This window comes from Malaclemys terrapin, chromosome 20, assembly GCF_027887155.1.
Source record: "Malaclemys terrapin pileata isolate rMalTer1 chromosome 20, rMalTer1.hap1, whole genome shotgun sequence".
NCBI lineage: Eukaryota > Metazoa > Chordata > Testudines > Emydidae > Malaclemys > Malaclemys terrapin.
Window position 1 is genome coordinate 1,720,289 of NC_071524.1, and position 25,749 is coordinate 1,746,037.

The 25,749-nt window shown below is 64.1% G+C and overlaps 2 protein-coding genes across 4 annotated transcripts; both read right to left on the bottom strand.

Annotated features, from left to right (window-relative positions):
- Positions 1 to 256: 256 nt before the first annotated feature.
- Positions 257 to 4,020, bottom strand: ISOC2 (isochorismatase domain containing 2). Its single transcript, XM_054009827.1, has 6 exons — positions 3,938 to 4,020; positions 3,330 to 3,468; positions 1,636 to 1,848; positions 1,145 to 1,215; positions 729 to 846; positions 257 to 421 (listed from the first exon to the last, which is right to left on the bottom strand). Exons 2-6 carry the CDS (start codon positions 3,459 to 3,461, stop codon positions 341 to 343), a joined length of 615 nt encoding a protein of 204 aa, XP_053865802.1. The 5' UTR covers positions 3,462 to 3,468; positions 3,938 to 4,020; the 3' UTR covers positions 257 to 340.
- Positions 4,021 to 7,670: 3,650 nt separating this feature from the next.
- Positions 7,671 to 24,892, bottom strand: LOC128826640 (C-Jun-amino-terminal kinase-interacting protein 3-like). Of its 3 annotated transcripts, none has more exons than XM_054010031.1 (27): positions 23,577 to 24,892; positions 23,051 to 23,171; positions 21,940 to 22,010; positions 21,498 to 21,571; positions 21,108 to 21,183; positions 20,580 to 20,703; positions 20,216 to 20,297; positions 19,578 to 19,678; positions 19,219 to 19,270; positions 18,637 to 18,789; positions 16,478 to 16,529; positions 16,111 to 16,241; positions 15,887 to 15,940; positions 15,625 to 15,759; positions 15,201 to 15,330; positions 14,965 to 15,048; positions 14,276 to 14,326; positions 13,555 to 13,711; positions 13,065 to 13,230; positions 12,605 to 12,685; positions 11,672 to 11,739; positions 11,448 to 11,596; positions 10,307 to 10,478; positions 8,994 to 9,068; positions 8,593 to 8,739; positions 8,220 to 8,336; positions 7,671 to 7,918 (listed from the first exon to the last, which is right to left on the bottom strand). In XM_054010031.1, the coding sequence occupies exons 1-27, from the start codon at positions 23,868 to 23,870 to the stop codon at positions 7,818 to 7,820; spliced, it is 3,018 nt and encodes a 1,005-aa protein (XP_053866006.1). In that variant the 5' UTR covers positions 23,871 to 24,892; the 3' UTR covers positions 7,671 to 7,817. The 3 variants fall into 3 exon arrangements, with proteins under 3 accessions (XP_053866006.1, XP_053866007.1, XP_053866004.1); XM_054010032.1 differs by having other exon boundaries at positions 8,994 to 9,104; positions 21,108 to 21,141; positions 23,577 to 24,890; XM_054010029.1 differs by having other exon boundaries at positions 8,994 to 9,104; positions 23,577 to 24,890.
- Between the last annotated feature and the right edge of the window lie 857 nt (positions 24,893 to 25,749).

The following is a 25,749-nucleotide window of genomic DNA, read 5'->3' on the forward strand; positions in this document are numbered from 1 at the left end:
ACGTGGGAGGGGGGTCAGAGGGGTGGGACCTGGGGGCTGATGGGGAGAGGGCAGGGGACACATTGTCTAGAAATGGAAGCGCGCTGGAACTGGGGGGGCCACAGGTTGCTGGGGGGCACGAGGCTTCGAGGGTCGATCAACAGCAGAGAGACGGACAGGCAGAAAGCACACACACGCCAGCAGGGGGCAAGCACGCCTGACACCCACACAGACACCAGCAGGGGGCAGCACTTCACACACACGCAGTGCCAGCTGATCACTGTATTGAAGGGTTTATTCCAGCCCTGCCCTGCCCTGATGTGCTGGGAACGGGGGTGGGGGGAGCCTGGGGGCCACAGGGTTAGCTGAAGCCGGGGCTCTGTCCTGGGAACAGGGAGAGGAGGCCGCTGTCCGGGGCCGGGTCCTTAATGAGCTTCTGGATCTGGAAGGATAGAACAGAGCATGAGACGCCAGACGACGGACAGGCCCCACGCCCCGCCTTGGCCTCTGGGGCTGCCGGCTCCCATCCGGCCCCAGGGCGGGGACTGGCTGGCTCAGGGGGGCAGGGAATGGGACGTGGGGCCTTTCCCCTCTAGGGGGCGCCGGCTCCCATCCGGCCCCAGGGCAGGGACTGGCTGGCTCAGGGGGCAGGGAATGGGGCACGGGGCCTTTCCCCTCTAGGGGGCGCCGGCTCCCATCTGGCCCCAGGGCGGGGACTGGCTCGGGGGGCAGGTTGGCGGGAGGGGTACCTGTCGGAAGCGGGGGTCGGCGGCGTCTCTGACCAGCTGCAGGATCAGCCCCTCGCTGGTGGTGATGAAGGCACCGCTCTGCCGCAGGCGGGACAGGGCCGCCAGCCGGTCCACTTGGCTGGGAGAGAGAGACGTCAGGGCGGCCACGGGTGGGGGGCAGGGATCCCCCTGCCCTCCAGTGCCCCACCACAGCCACACTGCCCCCCCCACCCCTCTGTTGGGAACCCCTCCCAGCCAAGGGCCCCCCCTAACTCCCCCCCAGTCCTGTCTGCTGGGAACCCCCCCTACCCAGGCTCCTCATTTCAGCCCCCCCCCAACTCTCCCCCAGTCCTGTCTGCTGGGAACCCCTCCCCGCACCCCCAGTTCCTGTCCCAGCCAGGACCCCCGTCCACCCCCATCCCAGCCCCCAGCCTGACCTTCTGGAGGAGCACGCATCGGCCACCACGTGAACGTCAAGCCCCCGCTCCAGAGCGTCAAGCGCTGTGCTCTGGGGAGAGGGAGATGGGTCAGTGCCCTGGCCCAGCGAGCCCGAACCCCCACTTCCCCTCCCCGTCACAGCCAAGACCAAGCGAGCCAGACCCCCCCTCTTCCTTCCCCCATCACAGCCCTGGCCCAGCGAGCCCTGACCCCCCCTTTCCCTCCCCCGTCACAGCCAAGACCCAGCGAGCCCAGACCCCCCTCCCCTCCCTTCCCCCATTACAGCCATGGCCCAGCCAACCTTGCCCCCCACCCCCCAGCCCTGGCCCAGCCAGCCCGGATCCCCCTTCCCCATCACAGCCATGGCCCAACTAGCCTTATACCCTCCACCAGGCACTGACCCTGACTCCTGGCTCCCATCCCCAGTGGGTAGCTCCCCACAAGGGCACTGACCCAGACTCCTAGCTCCCCTCCCAGCCCCCCTGGGTACCATGATGCAGGCCTGGGTCTCAATGCCGCACAGGAGCACAGAGCGCAGGTGGGGCAGTGCCCCCAGCTCCTCCTCCACCTCCGGGACCAGCATGCTGAAGCAGGTCTTGGGGAACTTCCTCAGCCCCTCGGCCCCCAGCTCAGGCACCGTAGGGCCCAGCCCCTGAGGGTACTGCTCCGTCACCACCACCGGGATCTCCAGCAGCTGCGCCACCTGGGGAGTGGGGGGGCCTGGTTAGAGCGGCGGGGGGTGGGCTGGAAGCCAGGATTCCTGGGTTCACTCCCTGGCTCTGGGAGGGGAGTCCGGTCTAGTGGTTAGAGATAAGCTCTATGGGAGGGGGTGAATGCTCAGTGTTATCATGAGAGTCTGGTGATTAAACCAACATAAAATGAAAAGCTGCCCCCCTACAGGCCCCACCCCTTCAGGGGCAGGTCCCAACCCCTCCTAGACCGGCCCCCAGGGGCAGGTCCTGACCGGGCAGGATAAAATGAAAGAACATGGAATTCCCACCAACCCTCCCCAAACTATTATAAATAACAGAAAGTATTTCACAGGGTGCGAACTACCATCAATCCTCCAGGGTTAGGCCGCCCTCCAGTGGCCAGCGTCTGCAACTGCAGCTGCCTAATAGTCCTGGCCCTTTCTGTCCAGTTTTCATCAGGACACCCGTAAACAGGGCCGGCTCCAGGCACCAGCCGAGCAAGCTCGTGCTTGGGGCGGCAGATTCCAAGGGGCGGCATTCCGTCGAATCCCTTTTTTGTTTTGTTTTGCGCTTCACCGCTTTGGCTGCCCCTGCAGGTTTTTTCTTTTTGGTTTACTGCTCCTGCCCGCCCTGTAGGGGGCGGAGGAGGGGAGCGCCCTGCAACAAGCCCGGTAGGGCAGCCCACATCCTTCCCTGCCTGCCGACCGGAGCAGCACGGAGCCCTCCCGGCAGGCGGCGCAGCGGGAGGGGCCATGTGGCAAGAGCCCCGCTTAAGGAAGCCCTGGCCGCCCCCCTTCTCTCCACCACCACCACCCCCCGCTAGCCGGGGTGCGCACTCCGCTGCCCGGGGTCTGCAGGGCCAGGAGTTCCCCTGCACCCACGCTTCCATCGCCCCGCAAGTATTTTTTGTTTGTTTTTGTTTTTTCTTCCCTTCGCTGCTCCGGCAGGCAGGCCAGTTTGTCGTCCCCCCTGCCCACCGCTCCAGCCGGGAGCAGGTTTGTTCCCCCCCTTTGCTGCTCCGGCCGGGGGCAGGTTTGTTTCCGGGGCCCCCCCTTTTGCCACTCCGGCCAGTTTGTTGTCTTCCCCCCCCCCCCCGCCGCTTTGGCGGGGGCAGGTTTGTTTTCCTCCTCCCCTCCTCCCCCCCTTGCTGCTCCAGCCGGCCAGGCGTTTTTTGCTTTGGACAGCAAAAAAGCCAGAGCCGGCCCTCGTAAAGCGCAACCTCCCCCCACCCCCGGGGACATCAGCTGTCTCCTTGAGCCTCCTGGACATCACATTTCCAAGAGCTGGTTATACAAGTACCCCTCACCTGGTGTTGAGACATGGCCACCTCTGGGGTGGGATGTGGCAACTTTTTGACAGCTGCATAAAACAATGGGACAGCATCCCTTAGTTGTGCATGGGGGCCAACCCTGACTGCCAAGGCACAGCACCTGAACCCCCCCCCCCAAAAAAAAAAACCCAGCACTCCTATCGCTGCCCTGGGACATTTCACCTGCAACATGCGCGCTGCCACAGCCACAATCTGGGGGAAGTGGGCTATGTTGGGCCGGAACTTCTCCTGCATGTCGCACAGGAAGAGGATGCTGGTTTTGGGAACCACCTTCCCGAGCCGGGCCAGCGCCATCTCTCCCCTGCAGCCAGAAAGAGAGGAGAGGATGGGACCAGATGGGGAGCTGATGCCCCCTGAACAGGAATGGCCCCACACCCCATTCCCTGCCCCCCTGAGCCAGCCAGTCCCCGCCCTGGGGCCGGATGGGAGCCTGCACCCCCTGAACAGGAATGGCCCCACACCCCATTCCCTGCCCCCCTGAACCAGCCCATCCCCACCCTCTCAGGGACTCTGATCTCTCTGGGCTCAGCAGCTCCTGCGGTTTTGGGGGCCAGGCAGTGCGGGCTGGTCACGTGTCAGTAACAGACTTGCTTGTGCCCCACTTAAGCGCTGGGGGGGGGCAGCCTAAGCCCCCCCCCACCCGCCTGGCCCTTACACGGGGTCTCCTGACCAGCCCATGTCCCTGTGGGTGGTGGGTCCCTGGGCAGCTCTGCCCCCCAGATGCCAACACCCCCAGCCCCTGTATCCCCTGCATGCTCTGCCCCACTCACCTCTATGCTTCCCCTAGAACACCCCCACCCCAGCCAATCAGCAGCTGCTTCCCAGGGCCCCTAATTAGCTAAACCCTCCCTCGACCAATCAGAGACGCCCAAGCAGGGTTGGCCGTGCCCCCACCACCTCCCTCCCCCGCCCCCGGCTCCCAGCCAATGGGAGCGCGCTGAGAGCTGTCCCGGCTGGCCTAATAGAACGTGCCAAAGACCAACCCCCCTCCAGTCCTCCATCCAATCAGGAAAAGGAAGGGAGATGATGTACACAGAGGATGGCCTGACAAAACATTCCAAAGACCACGCCCCTTCCCGTCCCCCCCCCCCAATCAGAAAGGGCGGGAATGACGTAAAAATAAGACGCGCCCTGCTGAAGGCTTCGAAGACCACGCCCCCGTGAGCTCCCATCCAATCGCGTTGGGAAGAGAGGAAGGAGGGCTGACACAACGTTCCAAAGACCACGCCCCACCCAATCAGGGAGTGGATGACGTAGGAGGTGGCCTCTGAAGGTGTGGGTCGAGGGGGAGCTTTGGGGTTCCCTAATAAGTGGGTGATGTTAGGGGCGTGGGCTGCTCCATGGAGGTATCTCAAGGGGCCCCCCAGCACCTGTCACTTTTAGGGGAGGCGGGGGTTTCTCCATTCTCAGCTACATGCACCCCTTGATTTTGGGGGGCCCCTCCAAAACCGAACTCCTGGGCTGCCGCCCCTAGAGCCCCTACGTGACTAGCCCTGGCTGTGGGACCATGGGGGCATGGGCGCTGGGACCCTGCTTCCCGAGCCCCCCACAGTCAAGTGCCACTGGGGAAACTGAGGCAGGCTGGGAGCAGAGCCAGGCACAGATCCTGGCACAGTGGGGTCCCTGCCCAGAGCTGTCCCACACACCCAATAAGCCGCCTGAACCAGGTTTGAACGCCCCAGAGGGGTTGGGTGGCAGGGGACCAATTTGGCAGCCCAGAAGCACAAGAGCTGGAGGGAAGGTACGGGAGCCAGGCTGGGTGGAACGGAGGGGGGGGGTTGGAAAAAGCTAGGCAGTGGGGCATGGGCCATAAATCACCAGCCAGGGCCACAGAAGACCCGGGGCTTATTCCCAGTTGTGCCATTGGCCTGCCGGCGAACCCCCTCCCCGCGCCTCAGTTTCCCCATCTGTGAAACAGAGTTGAGGAGCAAAGCTCGGGGGTGAAAAGTGAGAGATTTTGGACGGAAAATCCCAAAAGCTCAGGGGAGGGGACAGAACCAGTTCTTGAGGCTGCCCCCCTCCCGGCTTGATTTTGGCATGAAAAGGGGGTGCGAAGCGGTGACCCCGGCCTGAAGAAACGGTCGCTCTAGGCGAGGAAGGTGTCGGAAGCTGACCCAGGGGCCTTTTGTGCTTGGAAAAGCTTTCGGTCGAACCTCCCCCGCCCCACGGCTCAGCACACGGGGACCCCCTTTGTTGGGGACTGGGGAAGAGCCAGGGATTGTGTTAGCACCAGGGCCCCCCTGCCTATTGTAGATAAATCTCTGATAATTTTCATATGACTTTACATGGGCCTCTTCATATAACCTTGTGGTGGGTCTACCCACGTGTGACCTCTGTTTTCATGGGACTTTGTATCAAAGCCTCATTTAGAAACTTTGCATTGAACCTTGGTATAATATTATAGCCCCTAAGGATAAAATAAGATAGAAGAAAATTTCTTTTTGCTAGCAGTAGAACAAGAGCTCTCCCCGCCCCCACTCTTAATCAATTGCCCTGTTGAATGAATGAGGTGTGGATGAGCAAGGCATGGAAGGCAGCACCTCCAGACAGCCTCAACTGTTGGAGAGGGGCTGGGAGCCAGACTCAAGAACAATAAAATGTGTCAAGGGGGCTCATTAAAGACAAGCAGACATACCGTCGGCCTCGGGGGTTAGAAGCAAGCACCTTCTTTTGGAAACACTCTCTTTGCAGCATTGGGACAACACTCAAAAGAAAGCAGCACAAAGGACCAATAGACACAGACACAGAGTTTGAATCTGGTGTAGATTTGCATGAGAGGAAAGCTGCTATAAAAGTGAGGTGTCTTGCAGAGGACCCCGGGTCTCGTCTTGTCAACATGGGAGCATCGATCCGGATCGGCAGAAGCCTGGCTCCACCCCCTCCTCCATCTAACTCACCTGGCCAGTGAAGTGAAGGGGAGCAACTAATTGGTAACAACAAGACGGAGTGTGTTTGTGTGTGTGTGTGAGTGTAAGTGTAATATATTATATGCATATAATACAGTGTTAATGAATACATGTATTACTAATAAATGTGGCATTTTGTCTTATTCCCCCTGAAAAGATCTGGTGCAGTACTTTAAGTACAACACTATCCCCCTCTCAGCCTACCACCCCCCACACCAGGGAACTCCCCCCACCCTAAGGCCAGATTGGCAGGGAGAAGCTCCATGCCCAGTTCCCCACCCCCACGAGCCAGCCAGTCCCCCCATCCTCCTGCCCACCCGGGCTGGATGGGAGCCAGTGGTGTCCCCACCCCCCGTGCCCCATTCCCTGCTCCCCTGAGCGAGGCAGACCCCTGCCCTTGGGTCAGATGGGAGCCCCCCCCCCGCCACATACCACCCCAATGACATTTTAGCCCAGAAAAATAAAGCTTTATTAGAAATTGTCCCATAGAAAGATTCTCAGACGCTGCCAGGGGCACCGCGGCTCAGACAGACAGACAGACAGACGGGACAGAGCCCAACCCTGAGCGTGTAGCAGCAATGGGGCGCCCCATGCCTGTGCCCCCCATGAGGCAGAGAAGCCCTGGGTGGGTGGGGGCGGCTGGCATAACCCCAATGAGGAGCTGTGTTGGGGGAACTCAGTGCAGGGAGGGCAGGAAGGAAGCCCCCATAGCCTGCCCCCCGTGTGTTCCCAGTGGGGGCGGGGTATAGGGAGACCCCCACCCCAACGCTTAAGGTCAGAATGGATTCCATTGGGCAGTTTCAGGGCCAGGCTCCAAGCCCTAAAGCCTCAAGGAAAGGGCCTGGGGATCCAATGCCCCAGTGTACAGAAGGGAAACTGAGGCACAGAGCAGGGGGAGGACCTAGGAGAGCCAGAGATAGAACCCAAGGGCCCTGGGACTCCACCCTACCCCACCCGCTTTGCATGTCAAAGGACAAAAGAGGGAGGGGCTCTGAGATGTGGGTGAAGCCTGCCAGGGAGGGCGGAGTCAGTGCAGCCAGAGGGGAGGGTGGCAGCAGGGGGAGGGGCCCTGAGAAGTGGATGGGTCCTGAAAGGGAGGGCGGAGCTTGTAAACAATATTCCTGAAGGCAGCTGCCGTCTATACTCCTGAGTGTGACAGTGGCCCCGCCCCCTTTTAAAGGCACAGAGGAGCTACAGTAGCCAGGATTGGAGGTGGGGTCCCGCTGCTGTGGGGGGGGGGCAGGAGGTGGGACAGACAGAGCTGTGATGGGGGATAAAGGCATGGGGGTGGGCAGTGAAGGAGGCCAAAGTGAGGAGGGGCTGGTCTGGCAGGGTGCAGGGCAAGGTGGGAAGGGGAGTTTGGGAGGGGGTTGGGCAAGGGGACAGGGCAAGGGGACAGGGACAGGGGTTCTGGTGAGGTAGGGGGCAGGGATGTGGGCAGGGCAGCAACTGCGCAGGGACATGGGGAAGATCCAGTAGATGAATGGGGGAGGGGGGGCTGTAGGGAGACAGACCAATTCTCTCTCCCCCCCCACCCCCAGCCACTGAGAATACCAGCAACTCATCCTCACCCTGGGCAACAGTGCGGTTAACTCAGCCCCCCCCCCACACCCACCCACCCACACCATCAGGAGCTGGAAGGATCTACCCCCCCAGGACTGGAGCTGGTATCTGGGTGTGATGGGGTGGACACGGTGGCTCACAGGGCAGGCCGGGCCCAGCGTCTGCACCCATCATCCCGGCCTCAGGCCCGGACCTGCCACACAATGAGGTGGCTGCGCTCCGAGCGGCGCAGACGGGGGTTGGGCACCAAGAGGTCCCCAAATTGATCGTCTGTGTCGTCCCCTGCGAAGGGAGAGAGAGAGAGAGTCACAGCAGCCTCAGGGACGCCCCACAACCAGCGCGGAGCATGGCCACCTCGGGGGTTGGGCATGGAGGCTGGGTATACGGGGACCCCTCACCCGGCGCTGGGATGCAGCCCCTCTGGGGTGGGGCGCTGGGATGCGGCCACCTCTGGGGTGGGGCAGGGGCTGGTTATCCGGGGACCTCTTGCCCAGCACTGGGATGTAGCCACCTCTTGGGTGGGGGCTGGGTATCTGGAGACCCCCGCAGAAGCGCCGTTTCCCACCCCCCACGAGACACGTACCGATCCGGAGGTTGATATACCCCTCTCCTCCGCTCAGCACCAAAGCCGTGGGCTGCTTCTGCCCAGCTCCCTCCTCACGGCTCTCAGTGCTCCCGGCCAGCGAAGAGTTAAGGCAGCCTGGGGTGGGGGAAGACGGGCTGTTACCCCAGCACCCTCCTCGAGGGAGCGCTCCCTGGTTGCAGCTGAGCGAGGAGAGAACCCAGGAGTCCTGGTTCCCAGCACCCCCACACACACACCTCCACTAGACCCCACTCCCCTCCCAGAGCCAGGGAGAGAACCCAGGAGTCCTGGCCCCCAGCCCACCCTGTTCTAACCACTAGACCCCACTCCCCTCCCAGAGCCCGGGACAGAACCCAGGCATCCTGGTGGGTACCTGGGACGCAGACAAAGAACCGGACGGCATCACGGTGCCCGTGGTAGGAAGCCTGGGCACTCTCCATCGCACAGTAGGGGGTGCTGGCGGGCGACGGGCCCAGCTGGCACCTCGCGGCCGGGGGGGCCTCTGCGCGCCCTGAGAACTCTGAAGAAGGCAGGAGAGAGGGGGAGGGTCAGAGTTTTGGGGGTGTGGCCTGCAGAGACCGTGCCCCGAGAAGGCCAGCTGGGGAACCTCTGCCCCCCCACCCTCAGTTGGGCAGGATGCTGGCCCCCCGCCCGTGGGATCCCAGAGAAGCACACGCACCTCTCCCCCCTTCACACCAGCAGGGCTCGGCTGGCTGTGGGATCTGAGCCACGCCAAGGGGAGCCCCTTTCCAGCTCCCCAGCACCCCAACTCACCCGGAGCGAAGGGCACGGTCAAGACAGTGCCGCTGGCCGTGCCGATCCACAGTCGCTGGGAGAAGCAGCCCAGGGCTGAGACGTGGAGGGAGAAACCCAGAGTGTTCGGGCCTAGAGGGAGAGACGGGGGTGGTGGTGGTGGGGGGGGCGGTGATGAGACCCCACCCTGAGCCATCCCTGCCCTGGGGGTTGATGAGAGCCAGCACCCCCTAGAGGGGAAAGGACCCATTCTCCATCCCCCTGAGCCAGCCAGTCCCTGCCCTGGGGTCGGATGGGAGCTGGTGCCCCTGTCATAAACATACAGCTACGGGTAGCATAAAATCCCTCCTTTACCTGTAAAGCGTTAAGAAGGTCAAATAACCTGGTTGGCACCTGACCAAAAGGACCAATAAGGGGAGAAGATACTTTCAAATCTGGGGGGAGGGGTTGTTTTGTCTCTCTTTGTTGTTCTCTCCGGGACAGCGGGAAAATACATCTCCTAAAGCCAGACCTGAACTAAGCAGCTAAGATTACAAATTGTACGTAATAGCAAGGAAATGCGTTAGATTATCTTTTGTTTTAGCTTGTGAATTTTCCCTAGGCTAAGAGGGAAGTTTATTCCTGGTGGTTGTTTTTTTGTAACTTTAAAGTTTTGCCTAGAGGGGAATCCTCTGTGTTTTGAATCTGATCACCCTGTAAATTACCTTCCATCCTGATTTTACAGAGGTGCTTCTTTTACTTTTTCTTTATAACAAAGTTCTGCTTTTAAGAACTTGATTGGTTTTTAGTGTCCTAAAAACCCAAAGGGCTGCTCTGTGCTCACCTTGTTTGCTCTCAAGCCTCCCCAGGAAAGGGGGTGAAGGGGATCGGGGGGATATTTTGGGGAAACAGGAACTCCAAGTGGTCCTTTTCCTGAATCTTTGTCTAACTCACTTGGTGGTGGCGGCGATACCGTCCAAGGATAAGGAAGAATTTGTGCCTTGGGGAAGTTTTTAACCTAAGCTGGTAGAGATAAGCTTAGGGGGTCTTTCATGTGGGTCCCCACATCTGTACCCTAGAGTTCAGAGTGGGGAGGGAACCTTGACAGACCCCTAGAGGGAAAAGACCCCATGCCCCATTCCCCACCCCCCTGAGCCAGCCAGTCCCTGACCTGGGGCCGGATGGGAATCGGCGCCCCTAGAGGGGACAGGCCCCGTGCCCCAATCCCCACCCCCACAAGCCAGCCAGTCCCTGCCCTAGGGCCAGGTGGGAGCTGGCGCCCCCTACAGGGGAAAGGCCCCATGCCCCATTCCCTTCCCCCCCCCCCCCCCCGAGCCAGCCCATCACCCGCTCACCGAACATGCTGTGGACAAAGGGCGTCAGGTCGATCTCCTGCAGGGGCTGGCCAGTGGCTGCATGGAAGAGGCGCAGGGTGGGGTCCAGCCGCACCGAGACCCAGACTCCGTCGCCCGCCAACGCCATGTGCCTTACCTGGCTCTCGGGGCGCCCGGTCACCTCAAAGTACCGCTGGGGGGGAGGGGGAAGCAGAGCAAAGGGCTGGGGGCAGGGCTGGCAGATCCCTCACTCCCCTGAATCAGTCCCACGAGGGCGCTCCAAATCCATCCCCAGCCTAGTCAATCCAATCGATCTCCCAAGATCCCATTGGAACCCCCATGGCATGAGTGGACCTATGAGATCACCTGAGATGACCCCCCCAACCTCATCCAAGGGGATCCTATAAGATCCACCAAACATCACCCAAGTTTGTCCCATAGGATCCCCTGGCTCCTTGAACCCCACCTGAGTGGATCTCATAAGGTCTACTGATACCACTTGGGTTGAGTCCATGTGATCCCGTGGATACTCTAATCTCACCTGAGTGAATCCCAGGAGGTCAGCGTATAGATCTACAAATATCACAAGAGTCGATCCCACATTATCCTGCCAGAGTACCCCGCCCCACCTGCGTGGATGTCATGAGATCTACCAGTGTCGCCTGAATTGATCCCACAGGACCCATGGCTCCCCAACCCCATGAGTTGATCCCATGAGACCTACTTCCATCACGTGTCAATTCCCCCAAGAGCCCATAGACCCCCCCAACACAATATGAGTGGCTCCCATGATATCCCCCAAATCGATCCCAGCCCCTCCCAAATGAGTCCCATGAGATCTCCATAAAAATCTACTGTCATCACAGGAGTTGATCCTGCCAGTGTGCCCCACCCCCACCCGAGTGGATCCCAGGAGACCCACAGGATCTTCCACCATTTCTAAGTGGGTCCCATGAGATCACCTCTGGATTCCACATTCCCCATGATCCCTCACTCCCTTTTGAGTGGATCCCCTGACCCCTTGTTCCCCAACTTGACTCCACCCACCCCCTGCACCTTGACTGCCCCCCCCAGCCCTCTACTGCCCACCTTCCCCCCGGTCCCCTCCCCCACTGGATCCCCCTGTACCTTCACTGATCCCTGGGCTCCCCCACTGCCTCACCTGGACCCTGGCGCTGCGCGGCTCCACCACATAGATCCGGTTGCGGTAGCCGACCCAGACCTGGCTCCCCACGGCCAGGGCACAGCGGATGGACTGGCGGGGGCGCCCCAGGTCCAGCAGCCGGGGGCGCTGCAGGTCCCAGCAGCTGGCTGCGGGGCGAAGGGGGAGGAGTGAGTGGGGCAGGGGGTTGCGGGGAGCTGTGGGGGGGGGGGTCTGGTATTTACCGGCGTCCCGGTGGAAGATGGCAACAGTCCCATTCCCCAGCGCTGTCACTGCACGGCCCTGGGCGTGGCTACGAGAGAGAGAGAGACAGACAGACAATTGGAGCGGGCAGCCAGACCACTTACGCCAAGGGCCGCGTCCCAGCATGACCTGGGGAGGCCCAACGTTTGGTCAAAGCCCCTAACCCAAGGGCACAGTGCCTGTGATCGTCCGACAGCCTGGCTCACAGCAGTCGTGAGTGGTCACGGATCATTGCTGGCCTGACATGGGGCCGGTCGCCCCGGCCCAACGGGAACCTGGGTCGCATGTGAACCCGTCGCCAGATGCCTGCTGGGCCGTGACGGCAGCTCCCCCGCGCTGGGCCCCGACAGACTTGAGGACTGGCCCCAGGGGCACGGAGACAAACGTGGCGGGCGATCGCGGCCGCACCCGGCTCTTAAGCCACCGGCAGGATTCCGGAGGCCAAGTCCGGCTAACGCGGCTGGGGAACTAACGAGCGTCCGCTTTGGGGCCATTTCCTGGGCGAGTTTGACGCCCGACGCTGACAAGTCAGGTCGCGACCAGTGATCAAGCTGGACATTTCTCAACCACGACGGATGGAAATCATCATCCAAGAGCCGGGCTGGGGGAGGCACTCGCTCGTGTCAGACCCACGTCTCTTGATGACCAAGGCTCAGGGATCGTCCTGGAGTCTCTAGGAATTTCACACCAATCTTGAATTCAAGACTGTGTCATGGGGTGAAACCTCGAGGAATACGGCCAACCCAACTGAGCAACCCTACTTGGGAAAGCTCCGGAGCGGGTCTCTCTCCCAATGGTAGCTGGCCCAGGATGTCACTGCCTACCCGGCCACCGACCCAGCCGGGATGCTGCCAATGCAAGAATGATTGGCTGACACCCCTGTTGTCCCCGCCAGGGCACAGCCCCACACTCACACCACGCTGTGCACGGCATCCTTCAGCTGCACCGTCCGCAGGCACCGGCGCCAGTCAGAACCGGCCGAGTAGATGGAAATGCTGGGGGAAGAGCACGACAGCTTGGGACAGCGCTGGGATGTGGCCCCTCTGCGGTGGGATGCGGGGGCTGGTTATACAGGGACTCGGCGCTGAGATGCGGCCACCTCGGGGGAGGGGCACGGGCGCTGGTTATACAGGGACCCGGCGCTGAGATGCGGCTCCTCTGGGGTGGGGTGCGGGCGCTGGTTCTACAGGGACCCGGCGCTGGGATGCAGCCCCTCTGGGGTGGGGTGCGGGGTCTGGTTATACAGGGACCCGGCGCTGGGATGCAGCCCCTCTGGGGTGGAGTGCGGGGGCTGGTTATACAGGGACCCGGCACTGGGATGCAGCCCCTCTGGGGTGGAGTGCAGGGGCTGATTATACAGGGGTGTCTCTGTACCTGCCCTCCTGGGTGCCCAGCCAGACAGTGTCCATGGTACCAATGGCATCACTGTCCGTGTCCGGGGTCCCCGCCTCCTCCTCTGGTTCTGGGGGGTCGGGGGCCAAGGGGTCTTCCAGGATCTCAGGTTCCAGCTTTGTGCTCTCAGGACTGGGTGGCTGGTGACCTGGCAGAGACAGCCTGGTTTGTGCAATGGAGGCTAGGGCCGTATATAGCCTGTATGGCCCACACAGCCTCTGGGGTGCCGCAGAGCATCCTTCTCCCAGGCCATACAGCCCCCATCCCGGTCCATATATCCCCCTCCAGCCATCCCAGTCCATCCAGCTCCCATCCTGGTCCATACACCACCCTCCATTTGCCCCAGTCCATATAGTCCTTGCCCCAGTCCATACAGTCCCCTCCATCCACCCCGGTCCATACAGCCCCCTCCACCCATTGTGGTCCATACAGCTGCCCCCCACCCCTCCCCAGCCCTGTGCCCCACACTCACCGGGCAGCCAGGCGACACACAGCACATGGGCGTTGGGCAGCACAAACTGGGCCAGGACAAGGTTGGCGCGGGCAGCGTCCATCACCGTGACCTCGCTGGCCGAGTGTGTCCCAGAGCAGACCCACAGCAGGCTGGGGGGGGCAGGCCAGGGTGCCGTCTGGGGGAGACACGCAGACGCTCACACCCCACGAGGCTGGCTGAGGAACCCAAAAGCCGGGCACCCATGGGGAGGGGGACACCACCCCTCCCCCAACAGCCCCCTCGCCCCAGGGGGCGGGGTTTAGCACTGATTGACAGGGGCTCCCCAAGGCCCGATCAACCCCACTGAGGGTCCCCTGGGGATAAAGAGGGGAGGTGCCCTGAAGTACGGCATTAGCTTGAGGGGCAAGGTCTCCCCAAAAGTTTGGGGGCTGCCTAGATTGAGAAAAAGTGCCAGGGTGCCCCCCAAAATAGGCCCCCCATCCCTGCTCCACCCTCAGAGAACGGTGGGGGTTCGGGGAGTCCCCTCTACTTTTGGGGGGACCATCCCAAAGCAGAGGGGCAGGGAGAGTCACCAAATAGGGTTGCCGTGGAGGGGGCACATGCCACCCCCCAACCAGGGAGACGTGGGGTCTCTCCCACATGGGGGGCAGGGAAGGGGTCCCCGGATCCATCCCTGGCATTAGGGAGCAAAGGAAGGGGCCGCTGCAGAGATGGGAGGGGTCGCGCCCCCGACACTAACCAAGTCGCCACCGTCTGTCCTAGGCATCCCCATCCCGACGGCACACCACAACTGGGAGGGAGGGAGAAAGGGGGGATGAGATGCCAGGCCCAGCCCCCTGCTGGCCCCCCCAAATGCTGAGACACGGCCCCTCTGGGGTGGGGTGCAGGGGCTGGTTATAAAGGGACCCCTCGCCCAGCGCTGAGATGCAGCCACCTCTGGGGTGGAGTGTGGGGGATGGTTATTCTGGTGTTTCAATACCCGTAGAAGCCCCTAGTACTGGCTTGGGGCAACAGGACCAGCCCTGACCACCGGGGAGAGCACCCCCCGCCAAGCCCCACACCCCGCTCCCTGCCGCCCAGTGCCCCCTGCTGAGCCCCCGCCCCTCTCTGCAGCCCAGCGGCCCACGCCGAGCCCCCACCTTGCTCCCTGCCGCCCAGCGCCTCCCGCTGAGCCCCCGCCCCTCTCTGCAGCCCAGCGTCCCCCACCTAACCCCCTGTCCCCTGCAGCCCAGTGCCCCCCTCTGAGCCCCCGCCCCCTGCAGCCCAGCGGCCCCTGCCGAGCCCCCACCCCACTCCCTGAAGACTAGTGCCCCCCACCGAGCTCCCATCCCACTCCCTGCAGCCCAGCACCCCCCTCTGAGCCCCCCGCCCACTCCCTGCCGCCCAGTGCCCCCTGCCGAGCCCCCCTCCCCCGGCCCCTCACCTCACCTTGGTGCTGGGATCTTTCTGGTCCAGCAGCCGCAGCTGTGCCAGCATGGGTAGATCCTGGCCCTCCGCCTGCTCCGCCCGAACCTGCAGCGAGAGGAGCCTGGGCATGGCCGGGGGGGCGGGCAGGGACCCCCCCAACCTCGTCCCGACTTGGGGATTTACAGGGACGGTGCGTCCCAATCACAGCCCCCTCCACCCCCGCCCCTCCGGCTCCCGGTGACCTGGGGGGCAATTACCTGGGGGACGGCCGGGGGGCTCCAGCCGTGAACCGGGGCCCGGCCGTGCTGCTTCCAGATGTGGGAGCGGATCTGGCGGTAAAGGTCCCGCTTCTGCTGCTGGGGGGAGAGATTGGGGGGCTCCCCCGTGCTGGGGACAGAGACACACAGACACTAGGGGGCAGCACCACCCGCCGGCCCCCTCCCCCCATCCCTGCCCCATCTCCCCCGCCCGGCGCTAGGGGGAACCGCCCTCCGCCTACCTCCCCCCATCCCTGCCCCATCTCCCCCGCCCGGCGCTAGGGGGAACCGCCCTCCACTTACCTCCCCGCATCCCGGCCCCATCTCCCCCGCCCGGCGCTAGGGAGAACTGCCCTCCGCCCCCTCCCCCCATCCCGGCCCCATCTCCCCCGCCCGGCGCTCGGGGCTGCCTGTCCATACTCACTCTGCGGGGGAGGCAGGGCGGGGCAGGTACCTCGCAGCAGGGGGTGCCCTGCCCCCATTGCCCCCGTGCTCAGACACCGGGGACGACGCCGGGACCCGCTCAGGGGAGTCGTTGGTGCTGAAGAGCCGGTCGAAGCTACGCAGGGAGAACAAGCAACTCAGAGACCCCGCGAAGACCGCGGCCGGCCCGGCCTCTCCCAGCAGGGGGGGATGTGCAGGGGATGGGGGGAGGGGCACTGGCTGGGGGGGCATCATGGACATACAATTTCCAGAAGGACGATTTCTTCATCTGAGCCGCCTGGACCTCCCGAGATGCTCTGAAGGGAGGAAATAAAGTCGTGTGTCAGGGGCTGGGGGGGGGGGCATTGGGGGACCCCACCGCCCCAGACTGACATTAGGGGCGTACACAGGAGTTTAAATAAGGATCCCTTGTATGCCCAGCCCCCGCCCCACCCCAGCAGGGGACCGGTCTGTCAGCGTCGCTCACCGGAGCATCTCCGTGCGCCTCACGGCCTCCTGCAGCTCCATCAGCCGCTCCTTGTAAAGGTTGCGCTCGGTCAGCACCCGCGCCATCTCCGCCCGCGTGAATCGCTTCCGCTGCGCGGCCTGGGCCTCCACCTGCCGCAGGAGAGGGGACGGGATAAGGGAGTCACTGATAACCCCCAGCCCCCCACCCGCCGCTAGACCCCGCTCCCCTCCCAGAGCCGGGGAGAGAACCCAGGAGTCCTGGCTCCCAGCTCTCCCCTCTAACCACTAGACCCCACTCCCCTCCCAGAGCCGGGGAGAGAACCCAGGAGTCCTGGCTCCCAGCTCTCCCCTCTAACCACTAGACCCCAATCCCCTCCATCTGGTACCTCAGCATCGTCACTGTTTTGCTTCTTGATTTCCTCCAGCTCCTGCCGAATCCTAAAATGAGGGGAAAGAACAATTCGGTTGACAGAGCTGAGAGAGGGGAGCCCGGGGCTGCGGGTCGAGAGTGAGGGACACCGGCAGAGCTGGGGTGTGGGGAGCCCAGGGCCGGGCTAGAAGGGGCTGCGGGTCAGGAGTGAGGGGCACTGGCAGAGCTGGGGGATGGGGAGCTCAGGGCTGGGCTAGCAGGGGCTGCGGGTCGGGAGTGAGGGGCACTGGCAGGGCTGGGGTGGGGTGGGGGGGAAGGGCCGGGCTAGCAGGGGCTGCGGGTCGGGAGTGAGGGGCACCGGCAGAGCTGGGGGGTGGGGGGAAGGGCCGGGCTAGCAGAGGCTGCGGGTCGGGAGTGAGGGGCACCGGCAGAGCTGGGGGGTGGGGAGCCCAGGGCTGGGCTAGCAGGGGCTGCGGGTCGGGAGTGAGGGGCACTGGCAGAGCTGGGGGGTGGGGAGCCCAGGGCCGACATCCTGGGTTGGGGGGAGGGTTATGATTATTTTAGGGCCCCTGAACCAGCTTTGGCCAATGGGACAAGATCCGGGGTGCTCCTAACACGGTCCTCAAAACCCACCTGCACCCATCACCCCCTCTAATAGGGCTCAGACCCCCCCATCCTGGGTCAGGAGGGGTCAGACCCTGGTGTGTAGCCCCCCCCAGCTGGACGTTGGGGGGCTTGGACGAGAGGGGGCCCCAATCCAGGCTGGGCTGGGGGTCCTATGCCTGCAGGCTCCAGGGTCCAGGGGGCATGTAGGAAGGCGGTGTCCTTGGGGGGGGCCCCGTGACACCCTGTACCCCAAAATGACACCCTGTGCCTGCATATTCAGCACTTCGCTGTGTGTGTCACTGAATTACGTCGGGAGTCTGGGAGACGCCCAGACCTGGTTTGCTGGCGACAAAGGACAGATCTAGCCGGCCACGGGCTGATGGCCCACGATCCGCTCTCCCCGCGGGCCCGTCCCTCCGCGTCACAGCAGGGCCCGTCGAACCCACGACCCCGTCTGCGCCGGCACCTCTCCGCGCCCACGGGTCGGGGCGGGGGCAGTCGAGAGGCTGCAGGGCTAATCCGGACTCTAGACGCCTTACTTTTTAGCTTTTGCTTTACTTTTTATAATGACCATGGGCAGTGGGTAGAATAGGGCAGAGGCCACGCCTCCCTTAACCCAGGCTGTGGCCCCGCCCACTTTGCCTCAAGGCCCCGCCCTCACTTTCCCTCTTCCCCGGCGGCCTGGAGCTAGGAGCCTGGACCGGGGAGGCCAGCAGCCTGGGGTTCAGGGGAACTGGGGTGAGCAGGCCAGTGCTCGGGGCAGTTCTGCTGTGGAGGTGGGGGGGGCTCAGGGCTCCGGCAGGCGAGGGGGGCAGAAGGGACAGGGGCGGGGCCTCGGGCAGAAGGGGTGGGGCTAAGGACTAGCCTCCCCAAATGGGGGTTCACGCCCCTCCCATGATAATGATAATTATTATTATTTTATTATTTTCTCCGGAGTCTGGATTTTGACCAAGAAATTTGGCACCTTGACTAAAAACCAATCGACTCCCCCTGGCCTGGGGGGTATAAATTGGGGACCGTGACATCAACCCAGGGCCTCTCTCCTGCCCCTGAAGGCAACAAGAACACTGGGGGGGGGGCCCAAGGGGGGTTCAGCCTGGGCACGGAGAACCGAGAACTGCTCACGGCCAGAAAAGCTGTTTGATTCGACTCTTGTGCGGCCTGGTAACGTTTCGACTGCGGTTTTACCTCTTCTCTTACGCACCCAACTCAGAGCCCGGCGCCCCCCACTCGTACCCCCTCTGATCCAGCCACCTGCCGTGCACAAGCGTGTTTTAGGGTTTTATCCTCCGCGGGGAGTTTGTTGGCAGTGCCGGGGGAATCAGCTCAGCGCACGGGTGCTTTCCTTGGCCGAAGGGGGGAACGGATGGATGAGCTGGCACCGAGCAGTGGGAGACAGGACGTTTCTGGGCTGCACGGCCAGGGGGGACCCTGCGTGTTGTTCGTGAGTGGCTTCGCTGGGTGCGTCTCCGCGTGCCAGTGGCTGGGGGATCACGGAGCCAGGAGGGGTCGCCTGCTTGGCATGGCACAGAGAGAGCCAGCCAGGGGGCACCCCTGCCCCAGTCTCACCTGCTCAGATCCTGCTCGGTCTCACGCAGACGCCCCTGGCAGCGGCTCAGGGCCTCGGTGGCCCCGTCCCGCTCCCCCCGCAGCGATTCCCGCTCGCCTGTCAGCTCCTCCACCCGGGCAATGAGGTGTCGGCGTGCAGTGTCCAGCACCAGCCTGCGGGGGGCGACAGTGAGATCTGCCCAGGGCCGTCCGCTCCCTTTCCCCTCTAGGGGGCGCCGGCTCCTGTCCAACCCCCAGGGCAGGGACTGGCTGGCTCAGGGGGGCAGGGAATGGGGCAGGGGCCTTTCCCCTCTAGGGGCACCGGCTCCCATCCGGCCCCAGGGCAGGGACTGGCTGGCTCAGTGGGGCGGGGAATAGGATCTGGGGCCTTTCCCCTCTAGGGGGTCCCAGGGCAGGGACTGGCTGGCTCAGGGGGGTGAGGAATGGGGCACAGGGCCTTTCCCCTCACCTGTGAATCAAGTTTGCTGGGTCTCCACTCAGATCCCCAGGGACGGGGCTTTCCTCTGGGTCCCCCCATGGTGGGGGAGGGTGTGGGGAGGGCTCTAACAGGGCTGAGGTGCGGTGGTTCAGGGGGACTCTTACCTGGTATCCCGGAGCTCGGCATTCTCCATAATCAGGGTCTGCACGGCATCACCTGCAGACAGGTGGAGTCAACGTGGGGTGGCAGGTTTGACCACCCCAAACCCCCCAGTCGCCAGGGCCCATCTCCTTCCTTTGCCCTGCCACAGGGGGGCACCAGGGATGGACCCTGGGGGTGAGGCCCACGGCCTGGGGGATATGTGGGGGGGCAGATCCCAGCTTGGGGGGCAGTGCTCGGGGCGGGGCAGGACCTGATGCCCAGCTGGGCAGGAAGCAGGTGAGGGGGTGGCGAGGGCACCAGGTCGTGGAGGGGTGGGCACCAGGCCCGGGGTCAGCCCAGGCTGGGGGGGTGTTGAACTTACCCTGCAGATCAGCTCCCTCGTCCACGTCCCCCAGCAGCTCGAGGCTCAGGCCCGACACCTCGGCGAACAGCGACTCCATGTTGCGTTGCGGGGTTGGGGGGCTGTGGGGCAGAGACACCCCCAGTCAGAGCCGGGACCCCCTCAGATCTTCCCCACAGTGAGGACAGTGCGCCGGGGGCCGGACAGATTAGAACCAGAACATGGCAAGCGGAGGATATTTCTCACAGCCCGTGCCTCAGTTTACCTGCCCGGCTGGGAGGTACGTCCGCGCTGGGGCTGGCCACGGGCTATAACAGCCGGCCACGCCAAGCCTGGAATCGGACGCTGCTCACACCAGATCCCAACTCCCAAACCCGCCCCAGGCTGGATCTTTCCCCCCTTCGCCCCGCGAGCCCGATCCAGCCGCCTCCCACCCTGGGGGATGGGGGGCAGGAGAGGGATAGACGGGCACCAGACGGGAGCCATGGGGCGACGGCTGGCACTGGAAAGGGGTCGCAGCCGGAACGAGAGTGCCATTGCGGGCATACAGGATGTTCTGGGAATCGGGGGCTCCCCCGGTGTCGGGCTCACAAAGAGAAACAGGGACTGCGGGGGGCAGTTTCAGGGCCCCCCTCCCCAGGGCACAGCAGCCCCCTTACCTGGCTGGCAGATATGGAGTGGGGTCCAGCTCCGGGGTGGAGCTCAAGATCTCGGCCAACTCCTGGCAAATCTGTGGGGAGCCTAGAAACAGACACGAGTCGAAACCGCTGGCTCCCCAATCTGCCGGTTTACCCCCTCCCCCCACAGACAGACAGCCCTCCCCCCCATGCTTCCTAGAGGGGAAAGGCTCCATTCCCCGCCCCCCCGAGCCAGCAAGTCCCCGCCCTGGGACCCCCTAGAGGGGAAAGGCCCCAGGCCCTATTCCCCACCCCCCTGAGCCAGCCAGTCCCCACCTGGACCAGATGGGAGCCGGCGCCCCCTAGAGGGGACAGGCCCCGTGCCCCCCATACACACGCTCCGTACCGTCTCTGGTGGGCAGGGGCAGCTCCTGAGCCAGTGGGTGGCTGTTCCTGGTGGGCCCCTCCCCGTCCTGCTGGGGTTCAGGGGTCCCCTCCACCGGGACTGGGCCCGGAGCCTCCGCAGAGCCCTGCACCCCCCAAAATAGACACAGACGGAGTGAGGGGCGGGACGCGTCAGGGAGTAGGGACTCTCCCCACAATGGATACGGGGGTGCCCCCCTGCCCCTGCCCTGGGAGAAGGCCTGGAGCCAGGTCACCCCAGTCGGTGAAAGGTGCCAAGCCACCAGCCCCCCCATGAACAATGAGGGAGCCCCCCCCGCCAATGTACTCCCCAGGGGAACCCCCTAATCCAGGGCAACCCCTCCTTCCCCCCCGCAAATGTACCCCCCAGGGGAATCTCCCCCATAGCCCCCTTCTCTGAACTCCTCCGAGCTCCCCCCTTCCCCATAGACACCCCCTTGGGGGGTAGAGGGGTCAGCCCAGCGGCCCATCTCGCCCTCAGCAAACTCACTGCACAAATGGGGGGACCCACCTTGGGGGGCTTGGGGCAGCCGGGGTCCGAGGTGCTGGGGAGAAACAGGGGAGGCTGGTGGGGGGCTGACGCAGCGCTGGGGGGAAGTCAAAGGTCAGACATTCGCCATGGTGCCCCCCCACTCCCTGCCTGAGCCCCCTCCCCGTGGGTCAAGTTGCCCCCCCTCCCTGGTGCCCCCGAGCTCCCCACACACCTTGGCACCCCCCGCCGAGCCTCCCCAGCTTCCCAGTGCCCCCCCCCAAGTCCCCTCCCCATCACACAATGTCCCCCGCTCTCCCCGGCAGTGCACTCCCCCCCGACCCCTACCGGCTCTCCGCGACCCCCTGCCGAGCCCCCCCTCACAGCACGGTGCCCCCCCGCAGCTCCTTTGCCGCCCCCTGTGGCTCATACCTGCTGGGCCGGGGGGCCGGGGGGGCAGGGGGCGGCACCGTCAGGGCCTTCAGCTCCGTGTAGCTTTGAACCATCTGCCAACGACAAGGTGTGGGGGGCTAGTGCCCCTCGTGGACAACACGCTCGGCCCCCCCACAGAGACCCTAATGTGACCCAGTCCCGGAGGGTGGACATCCAGCCACAAGGGGGCACCAGGAGGGGCAGTGAAGGGGGCGGCTGGAAGGGCCAGCAGGGGCAGGTGTGGGGAAGCTGGGGGGGGGGGGGGGCAGGGCCAGTGGGGGTCCATGGGGGGCAGGGCTAGCATGGGGCAGCCAAGGGTGGGCCATGGGGCCTGGGGCCAGTGGGGTTATGGGGGATGGGGCCAGCAGGGGGCCGCTGTGGGGATTGTGGTGTTGGGGCCAGCAGGGGGTGGCTGCGGGGGCCATGGGGGGGTGGGTCTCACCTTGCCGTGGGTCTGGGCCAGGGCTGACAGCTCCTTGAGCAAGGCGACTTTCTGCTCCTCCAGGCTGGCCACTGCCGGGGGTGTGGGGAGAGAAGCGAGTGACCCCCCCATCCCGAGTCTGCAGGGAGCCAGAGCCCATTGCTGCCCCCCCCAGCCGGCCCCCATGCTACCACCAACCCTCTCAAAGTAAGGGGGTAGGGCCTCACACCGGGGGCGGGGCCTCACCCTGTGCCCCTTGGCTCTGAACCCTTCCACCCCCCGACACAGCCCGTACCCACCCACCACCCCGGTCTGGGGGATCCGGAAAAACCCGTCGGGGAGACGCCTGGGCCAGGCCAGGGCTATGCCAGGGGCGCGGGCAGGGCCCAAGCTGCTGCTGTTTGATCTCATCTGGTCTCATGTTATCGTAGGGTCTCCGGGTCGATGCTTCGGGCCCTACCAAGTTCACACCCATGAAAAACCCGTCACGGATATTGAAATCTGATCTCCGCACTGTGAAATCTGGGCTTTTGTGTGCTTTGACCCTGTCCTATACAGATTTCAGGGGGAGACCAGCGTTTCTCAAATTGGAGGCCCTGACCCAAAAGGGAGTTGCAGGGGGGGGGGGGAGGGTCACAAGGTTATTGTAGGGGGTTGCGGTATTGCCACCCTCACTTCTGCGCTGCCTTCAGAGCTGGGCGGCCGGGGAGCAGCGGCTGGTGGCCGGGCACCCAGCTCTGAAGGCTGCGCCCCGCCAGCAGCAGAGCAGAAGTCAGGGTGTCAGTACTGTGACCCCCCTACGATCACCTTGCGACTCCCCCCACTACCCGCTACCATTACACCAGGGTGACATTTCAGATTTAAACAGCTGAACCCATGAAATTTACGATTTTTAAAATCCTATGCCTGTGAAATTGACCAAACTGGCCCATGAATTTGGTAGGGCCTTAACTATGCTGGGACACCAGTGCGGGGGAGCCTTGTTTCTCCTCCCCCCAGACTCCCCCCACTGTTTACCCCTTGGATGCCCCCCAGGCCTGGCATTGTCCCCCCTGCCTCCCTCACCACCCTCTCTTCCTTCCCTGACCCCAGCCCACCCCCCAGCACCTCCCGCCCGCTCTCTGGCGCTCACATTGGTCTGCGTAGCTCCGGGCCTTCTCCTCCAGCCGCCGGCTCTGCCCGTCCAGCCGGCTCAGCGCCGCCTTGTGCCCCTTGCGCTCCTGCTCCACCGCGTCCTCCAGCTCCATGTAGCGCTGCGGAGAACAGGCCACTGGTAGCGAACCCAGGAGTCCGGGCGCCAGGCCCCATCCCAGGCACAGGGGGCTGCAGGTCCGGATCAGCGGGCACCGTGCTGGGGGGCTGTGGGTTAAGATTGAGGGGCACCATGCGGGGGACAGGGTGGGGGGCTGCGGGTTGGGATCGGGGGCACCACACGGGGGACTGTGGGTCGGGATTGGGGGGCACTGGGCAGGGGACGGGGTGGGGGGCTGCGGGTCGGGATCGATGGGGGCTGCGGATCGGGATTGAAGGGCACTGGGCAGGGGACGGGGTGGGGGGCACCGGGCAGGGGACTGGGTGGGAGGCTGCGGGTCGGGATCGAGGGGCGCCGCGCAGGGGACGGTCTGGGGCGCTGCGGGTCGGATCAGGGGGGACCTCACCTCCTCGGCTCTCTTGCGCCCGGCCCGCTCCCGCTCATACTGGCCCAGGAGCCCGAGCCGGTCGTCCCGCAGCAGCTCCAGCGCTTCATCCCGCTCCCGGATATGTCCCCCGGCTCGCTCCAGAGCCTCCAGCACTGAGACCAGCTGGGGCAGCAGCCCGGCCACTGCCCCCCGCCCGTAGGCCCCCACTAGCCGCTCCAGCTCTCCATAGAGCCCTGCAGCCAGCCCCGAAACCAGCTCCTCGCAGAGCGCAGGGGAGGCCGACTCCCCTTCCTCGCCGAAAATCTCCTCCATGCCCTGCTCCTCTCCCCTGGAGCCCCCTTCCCCTGTCCTCCAAAGGCAACCCGCCCTCTTGCACCCCAATCAGGGGATCCAGGCACCTCCCCTCTAGCTCTGACACCCTGTTTCCCAGGTTCTTAAACCCCCCCACTACCCCCAAAGCCAAAGGTGGGGCACCCGGGGGTGTGATAGGAGTCCTGGGGTGGGGGGAAGGTGGGGGGGGGGCTGGAATTGTGCCCAAGGGGGGAGTCCTGGGGAATAGGGGGTATCTAGGGGGGAAAGTTTTTAAAAAGTTTTCACACACCCCAAAATTGGGTTACTTTGGAGGGTCAACGTTTAAAAAAACCAGGGATTTAAAATAAATGGGGGGCAGCAGGGGGGGGATCAGGGTCAGTTAATTGGATCGGGGGGGTCATGAGAATGAAAGTCGCCCACCAGGCCCGTTGGAGGGGGCTCAATAGAGGGCAGAATTCCTCTGATTTCCAGAGGTTCGGGGGGTGGGGGAGTCAGGGTGTGTGTGGGGGGGTCCCAACTGGATTTCTGAGTGGGAGGGTGATGGGGGGACATAGCCCCTCTCTCCTGCTCCCCGCCTCCCCCCACTTCCCCTTTCGATTCCCAATGGGGGGAGGGGTTATGGTTGAACTTCCCCCCTGGACTGGACGAGGGGGGGGCGGGACACCCCCACTTTATAAACTCAGGAACCCCTCCACGTGGCAACCCCACCCCCGAAACACGGAAGTTTCCACCTCGGAGATCAGAAGGGGAGAAAAGCTTTTTATCCGCCCCCCCCCCCGGGAAATGGGGGGTGAGTCTGAGGTGTGGGGGATAGATCCCAGCCGGGGGGGGTAGATCTGGTCCCCCCACACCTTCCTCTGCCCCCAGCTCTCCCCGGCCCCCCAAATCCCAGGGGCTAAAGCAGATGGGGGGGTCGCACCCCAACACAGGGAGAGGTTTAGGGTCAAGGATTCCCGCCCCCCACCCAATCCCCTTCCCCGCCGCCCGGCGGCCCCGCCCCCCTGGCACCGGGCTCTGTCCGTCGCTCTGTCCAGGCGCCCCCTGACCCACGTGGGGGAGCTGCCAACTAGCCGGCTCCAGCTGGTCTCAGGGTTCTAAACCCGCCCCCGCCGACCCTGGGGGGTGAGAGGGCGGGGCTCAGAGGACAACGGGCGTTCGGAGTGGCCAATGGGGATTGCAGGAAGCACCCCGGGAGGCCAATGAGGAGGGACCAGCTCGGAGGTGGGTGGGTGGGTGGGGAAATGAACCTTGGATCATATGATGTGGGAATCACATGACCCTGCGGCTGGGACAACTGGAGCGGCGGGGAGAAGTTGGGCTGGGTTGCTGGAAGGTCGACTAGGGGGATGGGCAGGGTGTGGGGGAAGGGAGCTCTGGGGGGATGGGCAGATGGGAGCTCAGGGGAAGGGCAGGTGGGGAGGCTCTGGGGGAAGGAAGTAGGTGGGGGGAGGCTATGGGGGGATGGGCAGGGTGCATTTGGGGGAGCCCTGGGGGGATGGGCAGATGGGTGAGCTCAGGGGAAGGGCAGGTGGGGAGGCTCTGGGGGAAGGAAGTAGGTGGGGGGAGCTCTTGGGGGATGGGCAGGGGGCAGGTGGGGAGGCTCTGGGAGGATGGGCAGGTGGGGTTGTGGTTTTTCTCCCTGACCCCTAATGGACCCCTGTGGACCCGTCCCAGGCTCAGAACCGGCTCCGATCCTCCCCCTACAGATCTGCAGACTTTCCAGCCCAGCTCTGAATTTCCCAGCTGCCACCTGGCTCTGCAGTGGGTCAGAGCTCCCCATCCGGACCCCTGTCTCCATTCCGGGCCAGACCCAGAACTTCCCTGGCTGAAGCCCCCGCGGCTCTGGCAACACCTGATCCCTCCCTTCTTACCAGGCTGG